The 15,036-nt window shown below is 35.8% G+C and overlaps 1 protein-coding gene across 1 annotated transcript in view; it reads left to right on the top strand.

Moving 5' to 3' along the window:
- EPYC (epiphycan) overlaps window positions 1-14,190 on the top strand; it is a 28,227-nt gene extending 14,037 nt beyond the window's left edge. Inside the window, 7 exon segments of the mRNA XM_070947886.1 lie at window positions 3,774-3,840; window positions 3,843-3,920; window positions 5,006-5,168; window positions 5,877-5,959; window positions 5,962-6,068; window positions 6,881-6,976; window positions 14,020-14,190. Coding sequence (XP_070803987.1) covers window positions 3,774-3,840; window positions 3,843-3,920; window positions 5,006-5,168; window positions 5,877-5,959; window positions 5,962-6,068; window positions 6,881-6,976; window positions 14,020-14,190 — 765 coding nt within the window.
- The last annotated feature ends 846 nt before the right edge of the window (window positions 14,191-15,036 follow it).

Genomic DNA, 15,036 nt, shown 5'->3' with positions numbered 1-15,036 from the left:
AAGTCCTGTACTTTATAAATGTGTAAAGTATAAATGAAATAAGTTTTCTACAAAACTGATTTGAATTTAGAATTGTTCGGATAATTCATTAACTGTATTTTTAAAAAATGAAATAAATTTTAAGTCATATTGAATTTTCTGTAAAACACAATGTATAAAAGCTGAATTACTTTATACTATTTTAATAGCAACAGCACTTATATACCACTTATATAGACTTATATACTGCTTTACAGGACTCTCTAAGTTAGGGTGTCAAACTCAAGGCCTGCAGACCGGATCTGGCTCATGGGGTCTTGGATCTGGCCTGTGGGACCACCTTGAAAACAGCAAAAGACCAGCTCTTAGTGCCTTTCTCAGCATAAACAGAGCTCAGGAGGGCCACATGTGGCCCTCCCAAGCTCCATTTTCACTGGAAGAGAGTTGCAGAAGGCCATCACATCCAAAAATGGAGCTCAGGAGCCTGCTTTCGCTGGCAGAGCACTCGGCCCACCACAGGTGCTCTTAACACGAGTGACGTCGAGCTGACTATGCCCACCCTGGCCACACCCACCCTAGCCCTCCAAGGTCAAACACAACCCTGATGTGGCCCTCAATGAAATTGACTTTGACACCCCTGCTCTAAGTGGATTACAAAGTTAGCATACTTCCCCCAACAACCTGGGTCCTCATTTTCCAAACCTTGGAAGGATGGATGGCTGAGTCAACCTCGAACCAGTTAGAATTGAAAATTCTGGCAGTTGACAGAGTCAGCCTGCAATACTACATCTAATCACTATGCCACAACAGCTCACAAGTTTAAAAACATTTGCAACAATTAGCATATGCTAGTATATTTTAACTTGTTTTAATGAAATATGCTGCTTGCCTTATTTTAAAATTCAAGGGAAAGCCATTTTGCAAAGATACATTGTGATATTTGCAAACTTTTCATCCTTTTCTTCTCCTATTACTGAAAACACAAATATGAGCTCAGAAAAAGGAGAGATGCTTATAAAAGAGTGGAAATTGGTCAGAAAGTCATCCCTGGTACAACTCTGCAGGTGAAAAAGAAAATGACAACTGGGTTGGATGCTTAGGCACTAATGGATTAAGGCAGTATTTCTCAACCCTAGCCGCTTTAAGAGGTCTGGACTTCAGTTCCCCAAATTACCTAGCCAGCAGAGCTATCTGGGGAATTCTGGGAGTTGAAGTCCATATACTGTATCTTAAGGTGGCTAAAGTTGAGAAAGATTGGGCTGAGGCAAGGAACTATCCCTTTAGAAAGAATCTCTAAAGAAAGAGGCAATGAAGAAAAATAAAAAAGCATCTGAGAAGTCAACTCATTTGGATTCTTCCTTGTTTCAAAGGGCCATTATTGCCAACTGTTATGTGCAAAGAATCATAGATGTTTGTTGTATGTTTGCTTTAAGTGCGATAGTATTTTTTGTACTTTTATATACAATTGTCTATATACCTTGTAAGTAGCTTTGGAAAATTGTCAGCCTAAAAATTGAAATCAGTATTATCACCATTATTATAACTATCATCATCTCCTTTTCCTCTATCTCTTCCTCCTTGTCATCATAGATAATTATCAAAGTTAATATTAAAATACTTGTAAAAGAATTTTTAAATCAATATAGCCAACAGCATCTCTTGTAAGAGTGAATTATGTAATAATTATAAATTCAGATTTTATTCTTATACATATTAAATGATCCATTTTGCATTTTCAATTTATATTAATTTATTACCTGCTGAATATTGTTTTAGACATGTGAAGAAAAATCCTTATAGCACATACAATAATATAGTCAATGCAAGTTAGCAATCTGCAATGCAATTTTCTGGGATGCATTTTCTGTCATGGAGGCATCAAGATGCTTTTCATCCATTTTCTCAAAACTTCTTGGCAGTCCTTTAAGAAGAAACCTCTTTCAGTTTCAACTACGCTGCTGGGCAAAAGGTTCCAGAAGAGAGATTCCAAGCCAAGAATTCTGCCCCTTTGAAGATCTGCAGTTACAGTACTTACACACTACAAAATTTCATCAGATGGTGATACAATATGAACCCCTTAGTGCAGGGGTGTCAAACTAGATTTCATTGAGGGCTGCATCAGGATTGTGTTTGACCTTGGAGGTGGGCGTGGCCAGGGTGGGTGTCACTCATGTCGGGGGCGCTTGTGGTGACCCAAGCACTCTGCCAGTGAAAACAGAGCTCCATTTTTGCTGGCAGAGGGTTGCAAGAAGCTGTCACAGCCAAAAACAGAGCTCGATAGGGCTGAGTGTGGCCCTCCTGTGATCCATTTTTGCTGGCAGAGGCACTGTGGACTGGTCCTTCGCTGTTTCCAGAGCAGCCCCATGGGCCAGATCTAAGCACTCACAGGCCGGATCTGGCCCATGGGCCTTGAGTTCTATTCTATTGCATAGAACTATTCTATTCTATTCTATTCTATTCTATTCTATTCTATTCTATTCTATTCTATTCTATTCTATTCTATTCTATTCTATTCTATTGCAGTGTTTCTCAATCTTGCCAAGTTTTAGATATGTGGACATGCATCCACCTAAGACTAGCCTGGGAGAAGAGGAGATTTGTATCAGATTTCTCTGCCCAAAGCACCCAAGGATCACAGGCTTGAAATCTTGATGAGATCTATGGTGATTATAACAGCAAATTCTTAAGGAATCTAAATTTGCAAGTTATTTTTAGCAGCATTTTAAATAATTGTTGAAGTATTTATTCATTTAAACACTGATATAGCCACTTATTCTATATTGAACTCCGAGCAGCTCCTCACCAACAATCAAAACATTATCAAAAATAAATTAACCTAACATGTACATAAATCTATTAAAAACTCCAGACATTAAAAACCTACTATTATTACCATTAATAATACTATTAATGCTTTCCCTACAAAAATACACAGAAAAAAATCATTTAATCATTTTTTTCAACAAATGGCAGACTAATTTTTCTCCCATAGTTTATTCTTGCCTATTATATTTATAGAATGTTCTATATTCTATAAATATAGAATATTTGTAAGATGCTACAATATGGGGAATTAATTAATATAGTATATATGAGAAAGGTTTTTTTAATAAAGCTGTAGTGGATGCAGAACTGAACTGAATGCATCATTATTGATGAGAATTGAATTCTGGATGAAGAGAAATAAAATCAAATGAAAAAATATTGTGATAAAAAAGTTACAGAAGATCTTTTATCTTTGTTTCAAAGCATATATGCCATCTAGTGGAAGTACAAAATTATAAAACTATATGGTGCATTTTATTCAGGGATCTAAAATCACTGAAAAAATGGGCATAATAACAGCATGCTTATCTTTAACAGTTCATTAAACAATACAAAATTACAAAAGAGTCTATGGAGATTCTCAGTCAGGTCATGGTTGTCCCAAAGGTGCTTTTTTAAAGAGGCAACTGGACTTTCTGTTTTTTCTTTGAAGGCATTTCACTTCTCATCCAAGAAACTAGAAAAAGACCTTGTAATAAAAACATTATTTACATTTGCCAGAAATTTCATAAGGGAAGATTTCATTCGTATTCTTATAAATTCAAATTTCATTAAAAAAAAAAAAAAGCAGACGCATGTTCAGTTTAGGTTTTTAAAGAAACTTGGATTAATTTAAACGTGTCTCTAACCTTGATGACAAATCTTAGGGTTAGATGATGAGTGATAAAATCCAGAGGTGGATTTCAGAAGCTTGGAACAGAGTACTGAATGATACGTTAGCCTTATTCTATACAATTTTCTTTCTCTAGGCAGAGATTGGAGCAGCCTTACCTTCCATAATACAAGCAATTTATTTATCTTCTCCATTGCCAGAAAACATGAAGAGGAAGCAGCCACATTCAAACTTATTGATGGTTCTTCACCTCATGAACCAGAAGTTTCCAAGTCACATTATGGTGAACTTCCGTTTAAAATAAACTTAGAACTTTGTCTAAGCTGGACTCCCAAATTTTTATCTTATTTTTTGTTAAGTATGCAGTTTAGCAATTATGTTCATTTGGATAAATCAGGTTGACTATTTTTATTATCAATCCCTGAAGAGTAAGTTTAAAGTTTAAGTCAGGATACACATTAAGTTTAAACTTTATTCATATTAGACATCACTCGTTTTGTTGATTGGATCACACTAGAGAAAGTAGCTCTAGCAATTTATTGCCTTTTCTATGGCATATAAGTATTTCAAGAATCACTTCCTAGACAGGCCCTTTGCAGAACTATATTATCCCAGATGTCTCATGTTGTCTTATCTTATCCTCAGGTCTACACTGCTGCTGTCTTCTCCAAACAGAAACTGGAGAAAGGGAGACAGCTGCTTAAAAGAAATTAGAGTGTATGGCAACTTTTAACTTGGAAGAGATAAACAGAAATAAAGTGAATAGTATAAATAGAGAGGTATTAGTTTGAAGTTCACCAGAAAGAAAGAATGTCTATAAATACAAATGGAAATATTTTTCCACTTAGCCCAAACATACTCATAAAGACTATCTTGCATTTTAAACAAGGGATATATGCATATATTGGTGCATATATTCTAGTACCAAAAGACTCATGTATAATAATTTCATTATAATAGTTGTCAATATTCCTGTGGTTCAAACTACAACAAAGATGTACTGACAAGAATGCAGTGAACCACCACTGAGACTGTAGTTTTGCCTTTAAGACATTTTTTAAGAATACATATAAAGCTTTGGATCGACATCTATATTAAGTGGGGGAGGGAGAGACATTATTTTAATTTCTTTTATCTCTACACATATCACCCACTGTGGTGTGAGATGTCATGCTAGCAACATGACTGTGGAAATATTTTCAGACAGCAGTGATTCAATGGCCTTGAAACGGAGATGAGTCTTGCCACTAAAGTTGGCTATGACTAATGGAATAAAAGCTGCAGAGACCATTCCATATTCCTAATTTTAAATAACCCTTGAAACAATTTTGCACCCCAAGGTAATTTCATTCTTATTTTATATTTTAGCTGTTTCAACTTGTTTTCTCTGTACCTGTCTGGGTACCTCAATATACTGTGATGATCGTGAACTAGAAATTATTCCACCCTTGCTTAAGCAAACCACTCATTTCTATGCTCGCTACAATAGAATAAAGAAGATAAGGAGAAATGTTTTTGCTCACCTAGGTATGCTGATAACTTTTCTAAATTTTATTTTTAACATGTACTGTAATACAAAGAATTTGATGAGACTGAATTATTAATATATATGATGTGGCATCTTTTAGGTAGTAGGTAACAGATGTTTATTTGAGCCATGGTGGTGCAGTGGTTAGAATGCAGTATTGCAAGCTACTTCTGCTAACTGACTGCTGCCAGCAGTTTGGACAGCAGTTTGATTGTCACTGGCTCAAGGTTGACTCAGCCTTCCATCCTTCTGAGGTTGGTAAACGAGGACCCAGATTTATTTGTTTATTTATTTATTTGTTTAAATTTCTATACCGCCCTTCTCCAAATAGGACTCAGGGCGGTGCACAGCCTAAGTAAAAACAAAGCATACAAAATTTAAAAAACAGTAATAAAATAATTAGATATTCTGGCCGTAAATTAAAACAACCCAATTTAAAACCAATTTAAAATTTAGCTCAAGCCAGCCCAGCTAGATTGTTGGGGGCAATATGCTGACTCTGTAAACTGTTTAGAGATGACTGTAAAGCACTGTGAAGCGGTATATAAGTCTAGTGCTATTGCTATTTAAGAGTTTGAACTAATGTTTTAGAACCATTTCTACTACAAAATATTATTAGCTTCCCCCTCCCTACCTAAGCATTAGATATCAAACCAATCAGAAATTCTAAGAGTACTTTTACTATTTCCTTGTTTTATTTTCTTGGCAAAGCAACCTGAAAAAAATTGATTTGACTTCTAATTTCATCTCAGAAGTGGATGAAGATGCCTTCAGAAATTTACTACAACTTCAGGAGCTGATAATAAAATAAGTCAACTTACAGAATTACCAGCAACACTTACATTCATTGATATCAGCAATAACAGGCTTGGTCGCAAAGGGATAAAGCCAGAAGCATTTAAAGTGAGTCCCTTTGCTTGATTTTAAAAATTCTCCCAATTGGGAAAATGATGTGTACTAACCAACAGAGGAGCAAAAGGTGGAATTTATAGGATGAGAGTCTCCCTGGATTTGGGGTGCTATTGCAGCCAAAAAAAAAAGGCAGACAATTCTGATTTATGCAGAACTCAGACAGTTCTAAATCATGTAGGATAATGTCCTCTAGTGATTTTGAACAGATTATGCTAAATTCATCTAGGGTTAGGGTTAGGGTTACGGTTGTGCAAAAAACCCTCTCAGTGGGTTGCAGCTCATATCTATGTATGCAAATACATGCTTACAAAGACATTATTTGACATTACAGCTGTGAATATTGGCAAAATTAGACCTAAACACGGAGGTGATCATTTTTATCAAGTTTCAATGTAAGCACTTTAGAAATGCAACCAGTCTATATCATGTATATATACAAATTTTATATGTGTTTTCCTCAAACCAGATTAAGATGGAAGGAACAGAACAAGAATCAAGTCAAGGATCACAACTTTATTTAATTAACCAAGGCATATTATGCAGGGTATTAGTTCCTCATCCTAAGATTATAAGTCTTTTTTCTAGATGCCTCTAATGCCATTTCCTTTGATGCTCTGTTTCTTTCAATGCACATCTGTTAAAATTTTTGTATCTGAAGTAAATAAGAGTTTATTATCTCTTTTAGCTTCTTCTTACTGTTGGCATATTTAAAGAAACTCTTCTTCCTAGAATATCATGCTTCATTTTGACTGAGATGAATAGAAATCCCTTCTATACTTATGGATTTTTCCCCTTTTCTGTAGGATATGATTGACTTGCACCATCTTTATATCACTAGTAATAATTTGGATCACATCCCAGTTCCACTCCCTGAAAGTCTCCAACCTCTTCATCTGCAAGTATGACGTAATTTTCATTGTATTTTGGCTTCATTGTATATGTGTGTGTGTGTGTGTGTACACACACACACACACACACATTTTTGATTACAAACAACACAATCTAATTTGGAAAATAGTAGATGCTTAAATCTGATTAATGTATGTGTGCCTTCAAGGCTCTGTTGGATCCTGGGAAATGCATGAGCAAGTTTCCATGATTTTGGAAGTGACTTGACATTGCCTTCTTCCTAAGCTGGGAAAGAATTACTGGCCTAAAGTCACCCAGTTGGCTTTGTTCCTAAACTCTCCTATTTTCTAGCTCAGTGCCTTAACCAGTATACCAAACTGACTCTCTCAAAAATACAAATTCTAAATGGTAAGTTTTATTGAAAAAGTTTTACAAACATCAATTTCCCCCCATTTTTTTCCCCAACCCATCCCTCCCTTAACCCCCCAAACCCTCCCCACCCCCCATGACTTCCCCAAGGTGAAATCTATCCGCATTTATTATATCAGAGTTTACCACCCCTCTATTCTCCCCCCTGTGTACTATACAATTCTTCATGACAATAAGCTATTTTGCCCCCTCTAAACTATACATTTCTACACAACATTTAGCTAAAAGCTATCTGGTACTTCCTAGTTTGATATTTATTCTGCACATAATCTATCCATTTCTTCCACTCCCATGCATAGGTCTCTTGAGTCCGATCTTTTAAGTATGCTGATATCTTCGCCATTTCTGCAAAACTGGCCATCTTCAAAGTCCATTCTTGAATTGTAGGCATATCATCCCTTTTCCAATATTGACCAATCAATAACCTAGCTGCTGTCACCATATACAGTATCAATTTTGTTTCCCCCACTGAAAAACCCTTAACTATACCCAATAAAAACAATTGAGGAGAAAATTGAATTTTTTTCTTCAGGACATTTTGCATAACCCACCAAATTTTTATCCAAAAAGCCTTTACTTTCTTGCATGTCCACCATATAAGATAATATGTAGCATCTAAGCAATCACATCTCCAACATTTCGGTTGAACGTTAGAATACATGCATGACAATTTCTTAGGATCTAAATGCCACCTATAAAACATTTTATAAAAATTTTCCCTCAAATTCTGTGACTGTGTAAATTTAACATTCTGAACCCATATTTTTTCCCAAGTTTGCATCATAACTGGTTCTCCAAAATGTTGTGCCCATTTTATCATACAATCTTTAACCAATTCATTTTCTGAATCTCTTTCTAACAAAACATTATAAACCCTCTTAATATGCATTGGGCCTTTCTCTTTTATCTGTCTAACCAATTCTTCATGCAACATTAATCCAATTTTTTGATCTTCTCTCCATCTCAGTTGAAGTTGATTATACTGTAACCACATTAAATTAATCCCTTCTTCCAACAGTGTGTTTAATGACTTCAGATGCCATCTGCCCCCATCATTAAAAAGTACTTCTTTATATAAAACCCCCCGAGTGACTTTGTATTTATATTCCATATAATATGACCAAGATCCAACCACAACGGTATTTTATAATCTCATTTGAGTCGGTGCTTCTTCCATACTCTCATCAAGGAGCTTCTAAGTATATGGCTGTTGAATACTTTATCCATCTTGTTTTCATAAAATAAATATGCATGCCAACCAAATTCAAGATCATAACTTTCTACATTCAATATTCCAGTCTTTGTCCTTCCAAACCAGTCACTTGCTTGTGTAAACGCTGCAGCTTCATAATACAATCACAGGTTTGGAAGTTTAAGACCACCTCTTTCATGAACATCTTGCATAATTTTCAGTTTAACTCTTGGCTTTTTCTCATTCCAAACAAACTTATTCACTCCTTTTTGCCATTCCATCAAGTATTTGTCACTTTTAAGCACCGGAATCATTTGAAACAAAAATAAAAATCTAGGTAGAACATTCATTTTAACTGCTGCTATTCTTCCAAGTAAAGACAGCTGCAGTTTTTTCCAAGTTTCCATATCCTTTTGTACCTTTCGCCACAACACCTCGTAATTATTTTGAAACAGTTTTATATTTGAATCTGCAACTTGAACTCCTAGATATCTCACCTTTGATACTATTTCAAAGCCTTCCTTCCTTTCCAATTCTTTCTTTTGATCAGCTGTCATATTTTTAACTATCATCTTGGTTTTTTTCTGGTTCAGTCTAAATCCTGATACCATACCATATTCTTCTATAATGTCTTTCATCTGAATTATTGATTCCATCGGCTGTGTTAGGATAACAACCAGATCATCTGCAAATGCCCTTGTTCTGTAATACTCTTGCCTTATCACTATTCCTTTGAAAGTACTCGAGTCCCGTATTGTATTCAACAAGACTTCTAAGGTTAGAATGAACAACAACGGGGTTAACGGACAACCGTGTCTTGTGCCTTTTTCTATATTAAAATTTGTAGTTAAACTTCCATTAATAATAATTTGTGCTGTTTGTTCTTGATAAATTGCTGCAACCGCCTGTACAAACTGATCCCCAAAGTCCATCTTTTTTAAAGTCTTTAATAGAAAGTTCCAATTCAATCGATCAAAGGCCTTCTCCGCATCCAAAAACACCAGCACTGCAGAGATCTGTTTATTCTTCTCAAGATATTCCAATAAGTCTATAATTTGCCTCACATTATCCTTCGTGTATCTGCCTTCTATAAATCCTGCTTGATCATGATGAATCACCTCTTGAATAACTGGCATTAATCTGTTGGCTAATACTTTCGCATAAATTTTATAGACCATATTCAGGAGAGATATTGGTCTAAAATTTTCCAGTTTTATAGAGCCTACCTCCTCTTTCGGTATCAGAGAAACAAAAGCTGCTTTCCATGAAGGGGGTATTTTTCCCCCTTGTTGTATGCTACAAAATAAGTCTTTAAGATGTTCAACCATTTCTGCTTGTAAAGTTTTATAATACACCGCAGTTAAACCATCCGTTCCTGGAGCTTTAGCTGTTTTCAGTTGTTTAATAGCAACAATAATCTCCTCAGATGTTATTGGTAAACTCGTTCTTTCCTTTTGATCATTAGAAATTTTTATAACTCTCTTTTCTTCTAAATATTTATTTATAAGTTCATTCTGTATATCATCTTTAGCATATAGTTTAGAATAATAATCTAAAAAGGCTTCTTTAATTAGTCTTTGTTGAAATACTTCCTTTCCTCTATACTCAATACTCCCAATAGTCCGAGTACTCTGCTGTTTCCTCAATGTGTAAGCCAACCATCTGCCCGGCTTATTGGCATTACTAAATGTATTATGTTTTGCAAATTGTAAATTAGTTGCTGCTTGTTCCGCTGTAAGCATATGGAATTGATCTTTCAAAAGTTTTATAACTCCTTGTAATTTTTCATCTGTTGGATTTTTTATAAGCAACTGCTCTTTTTTCTTTATCTCTCCTTCCAATTTGTGTTTAGAATTCATATAAATCAGTATCCCCCGCATATATGCCTTGCTCGCATCCCAAACAATTTCAATAGGGGTACCCTTATTCAAGTTCATTTCAAAAAATTCCTTCATTTGTTTCTTAAATTCATTTACATTCTTTTCATATCTAAACAAATTTTCATTTACTCTCCAAGATCTTCTCTCATTCTTTCCCATTTCTATTTCTATCCATATCGGGCTGTGGTCTGATAAAGTTCTCGGAAATATCTTTGTTTTCTTTGTTTTTGAGAGTAAATCAACTGTAAGTAAAATAAAATCAATCCTGGAAAAGGATCTGTGTCTGTCTGAAAAAAAAGTAAAGTCCAGTTCTTTTGGGTTATGCACTCTCCAAATATCTTTCAATTCCAAATCTTCTTTCAAATAAAAAAAAAAAAAGAAAAAAAAACCTGTGGTAGTTTGACACATGATTTTGCCAAGCTTTTCTTATTTATTTTAGGATCTATTACTCCATTCCAATCTCCCATAAGTAAAATAGATCTATAATCCCATTGTAGTATTTTAGAATGCAATAACTTGTAAAAATTTTCTTGTTGCTGATTAGGAGCATAAATTCCAATCACCAAGATTGGACCATTATCTGTAAAAAGTTCTATTGCTATATATCTTCCACAATCATCTCCTTCTATAATTTTTGTTAGCAATCTTTTATTTGTATAAATCACTACACCATTCTTTTTCTCCGAATTTGAAGCTATAAACTGTGTTCCTAATCTAGAATTTATCAAATATTTTTGATCTTGTATTCTAATATGAGTTTCCTGTAAGCAAATAACATCATTAGTAGATTGTCTCAAGTAATGAAATATCTTCCTCCTTTTCTGTGGTGAATTCAATCCATTCACATTCCAAGATAAAAATTTAATTGTCATCTGCAGGCTCTTGAAGCGATAAGAGCATTTGCTGAAGTTTCTGTTCCACACTATTAGTCTTCGGCTTAGCTCCTCCCATAGCTTCAGATTTTTGTGCTTTACCATTAACTCCCTGTTCGTCTTGTGATGGCTTAGGGCTCTGATGTTGATCATGTTGTTGTTTCTCTAAAAATTGTTTATAAGCTGCTCGAGTAATACGCTGATCTTTAGCACTATGCAACATCCAATCACGATCCGCTGCTACTTCTCTTGTGTTTTTAGGTGGTTCAACTAAAGACTCTAAGGGAAGATCCAGCAAAGGTAGGCCCCCTACTGCTCCTTGAGTCTCTAGTGCCTCCCTCTCCATCTGTTTCCTCTGCTCTTCAAGCTCTTGTTCAAATTGCTTATCCTTCTCACCCTCCATTATGGCTAAGACCGAGGAAGTACGTGGAGATGCTGTACCAGGTTTAAAAACACTGAAATAAAATTCTTCCGCTTTTTGAAGAGTATTTAATCGATATCTCTCTCCTTGATACCTCAATATTATGCCAACTGGAGTGTCCCATCTGAATGGAATTTACTAATTCTTTAGTTCAGTCACCAAAAATCCAAAATCTTTTCTATCTCTCAACATCTTAGGTGGCAGTTCTTTGTAGATCCCAATCTCTCTTCCATCCACTTGAATAGTAGAAACAAAAGATTTTTGCAAAATATCATTTCTTATTCTTCTATCTGTAAAGTAGATCACCACATCTCTAAGCAATTGCCTTTGCCTTGCCACCCAAGAATTCACTCTATAGACCTTATCAATTTTACAAAAAATCTCCTCAGGGTCAACCTTTAACATTACAGCCAGAGCATCAGCACAAACCCTTCTCAGGTCTTCTCTATTGTTCTCTTTTATACCTCTAAGTCTCACAGCAAACTCCATAAATCTAAATTGCATCATTGTCACTTCATTTTCAAGCCTTTGTGTTTTATTATCAACATTAGAATTTTTTTGGTCAGCTTCCTTCATTTTAGATTCTACTTCTGAGCTAAGATGTTCCACTTTCTTATCAACTTGGAGCACTACTTCTGACAAACCAGTCACAGCTGTCAATATTTTCCGTTTCATCTTGTCATACTTTTCTTGAACCATCTCTTTAAATTCCTGCTGTGATTTTTCAAATTTCTGATCTAAAGCCCCAACAATAAATTCCTTCAAATCATTAAATCCAGATTCTTGTGTTTGGGTCTGTATCTGTGAACTCAAAGGCTGCTCTTTTGGTTTATGAGTGGGGGAGCCCCCCCCCCAGCAGCTTTGGCTGGCTTTGTTTGTTTTGAAGCCATGCTTCGCAGCCTGACTCTTCCTAAAAAAGATATCCTCTCTCCCTTTCCACCACAAAAATCTTTCAAAATTTTCCCCAGCTTTAATCAAGTCTCAAGGGAGAGGGAACAAGTCAAATCACTTTTAAAAAAAACTTTTCCTCTTTCTTCTGGCCAGCACTGTTACTTTTTGTTACTTTGTAGCGCAAATAAGCTCAAACAATTCCACTTTCGCTTTCAGCATTCCTTATTGCTAAAGCCGGGCACCATTTTAAAAAAACGTTCACTTCTTCTCAGTTACTAAATTCATTCACAGGGCTAAGAAAAATACTTGCGGTTTAAGTTTCAAGTCCAGATTCCACCCTGCTTCTTTTAACAATTTTCTTGGCTTTCTCTCATTTCGTTGGTCGCGTCGCCTAGCTCTGCAATTGCAGAGTCGCCCTCGGAGCCCGGAGCTTCAGCGCGCTGTATAGGGAGCCTCACCCTGCTTCCTCCCCAGACGCTAAAAAAAACGATCTGGGGCCTTCAAAGGGGGCTCTACCTGTCGCGCTGGCTCTTCTCCCGATTCCTCCAGATCGTGGAGTCTTCCAAGCCCTCTCTCAGCTGTAGAGGCGGCTCTTTACGAGCAACGTGGCTGGTGGTCTTGAAAGGACCGTCTAACAGAGACAACGGCTCCAACCGGAAGTCAAAATGGTAAGTTTTTAATTCCAAACTATTAATCCACTTTGTTGTTTCTTCTGGATTCACTACAGTTTGAAATGTAGTACTCAGAGCTTGATGCAATATTGTAATTTCTGCCTAACCAACACAGAATGAAGACAAACAATGAATTCCATTGAGCTGACATTAGATTTCAGTGCATATGTCCCATTTAAAGTTCAGAGAAAATTGGCAGGGATAAATAACATGTGGTCATTCCAATGTTATTGTACACCAAGTCTTATCACTTCCAGTCAAACATTTTTAGTTCTTCTTTGCATGGTACCTCTAAAGCTTGCTAGTTTAATTGAAGAAATGGTTTGATTTCATTATAACTCATTAAACTGGCTGGTCAGGGCAGTGAAAATGATAACTGTTGCTAGAGCAAAACAATGCTACAAACTGACCCTCATGGCCTTAATTTAACTTAATTTAACTGATCATCCATATCCAGAATTATATAAACATCACAAATAAACCATTTTGCTTAGTAAAATAGTACACAAAAATATATAGTCTTAACTATATTTAGTATTCCTAACACTCATAGTGGAATCTCATAGTTTGTAACTCATTCCTTTCTTATTCCTTATAACTAATGAGGAATATTATACTTCTAAATTGTTAGCAGTTTTTAATGTTTTTATAAACTTACTGACACTATTCTGAATTAAACAAAAGCAGACATGAATTTTCATAGATATTTCTCTCTCTTTTTTTTTTTTTACTTTTAGAATAACAATATTCTGGAGATGCATGAAGATACTTTCTGCAACATAAGTGACAATACTTATATTCGTAAACTTCTTGAAGACATTAGATTAGATGGCAATCCCATCAACCTGAGCAAAACTCCATATGCCTATACGTGCCTTCCCCATTTGCCTGTTGGAAGCTACTCCTAAGCTTGGACAGTAAAAGTAGTGTTTTGTAACATTATTTCTTTCACAATAAGATACTGCTTTAAAAACATAGCACATATTATTTTAACACATAGTAATACGGTTTCATTAAGGTAAGGGCCTGGTGGCTCAGCAGGCTGATAGCATTGTGATTAACACCAGCTGTCTGCAATTACTGTAAGTTCGAACCTCACCAGGCTCAAGGTTGACTCAGCCTTCCATCCTTTCTAAGGTAGGTAAATTGAGGACCCAGTTTGTGGGGGCAATAAGCTGACTTTGTATAAATATACAAAAGTATGAAGGCTATTGCTTAACTCATTGTAAGCCGCCCTGAGTCTCCGGAGAAGGGCGGCATATAAATCAAATTTTTAAAAAAATGAATATATATATTTAATCAATAAAATATATACTGATTCTAAATAGTATTGATGTATACTATATACCAGAGGTGGGTTTCAGCAGGTTCTGACCAATTCTGGAGAACTGGTAGCAGAAATTTTGAGTAGATCAGAATAGTAAAAATTCTGACTTGTCCCGCCCCCATCTATTCTCTGCCTCCCAAGTCCCAGCTGATCGGGAGGGAATGGGAATTTTGCAGTATCCTTCCCCTGGATTGGGGTGGGAATGGAGATTTTACAGTATCCTTCCCTTGCCATGCCCAAGCCATGCCCACCAAGCCATGCCATGCCCACCAAGCGACACCCACAGAACCGGTACTAAAAAAATTTGAAACCCACCACTGCTATGTACAGTGTTTCTATATGGTCTTGTAAACAATACAGGTAGTCCTTGACTTACAGAAGTTCATTTAGTGACATTTCGAAGTTACAACTGAAAAATGTGACCTAT

This window comes from Pituophis catenifer, unplaced genomic scaffold (assembly GCF_029215685.1).
Source record: "Pituophis catenifer annectens isolate HBS135680 unplaced genomic scaffold, rPitCat1.0.hap2 SCAF_7, whole genome shotgun sequence".
NCBI lineage: Eukaryota > Metazoa > Chordata > Lepidosauria > Squamata > Colubridae > Pituophis > Pituophis catenifer.
The sequence above is the reverse complement of the archived record's forward strand: the minus strand, read 5'-3'. Positions and strand labels throughout refer to the sequence as shown.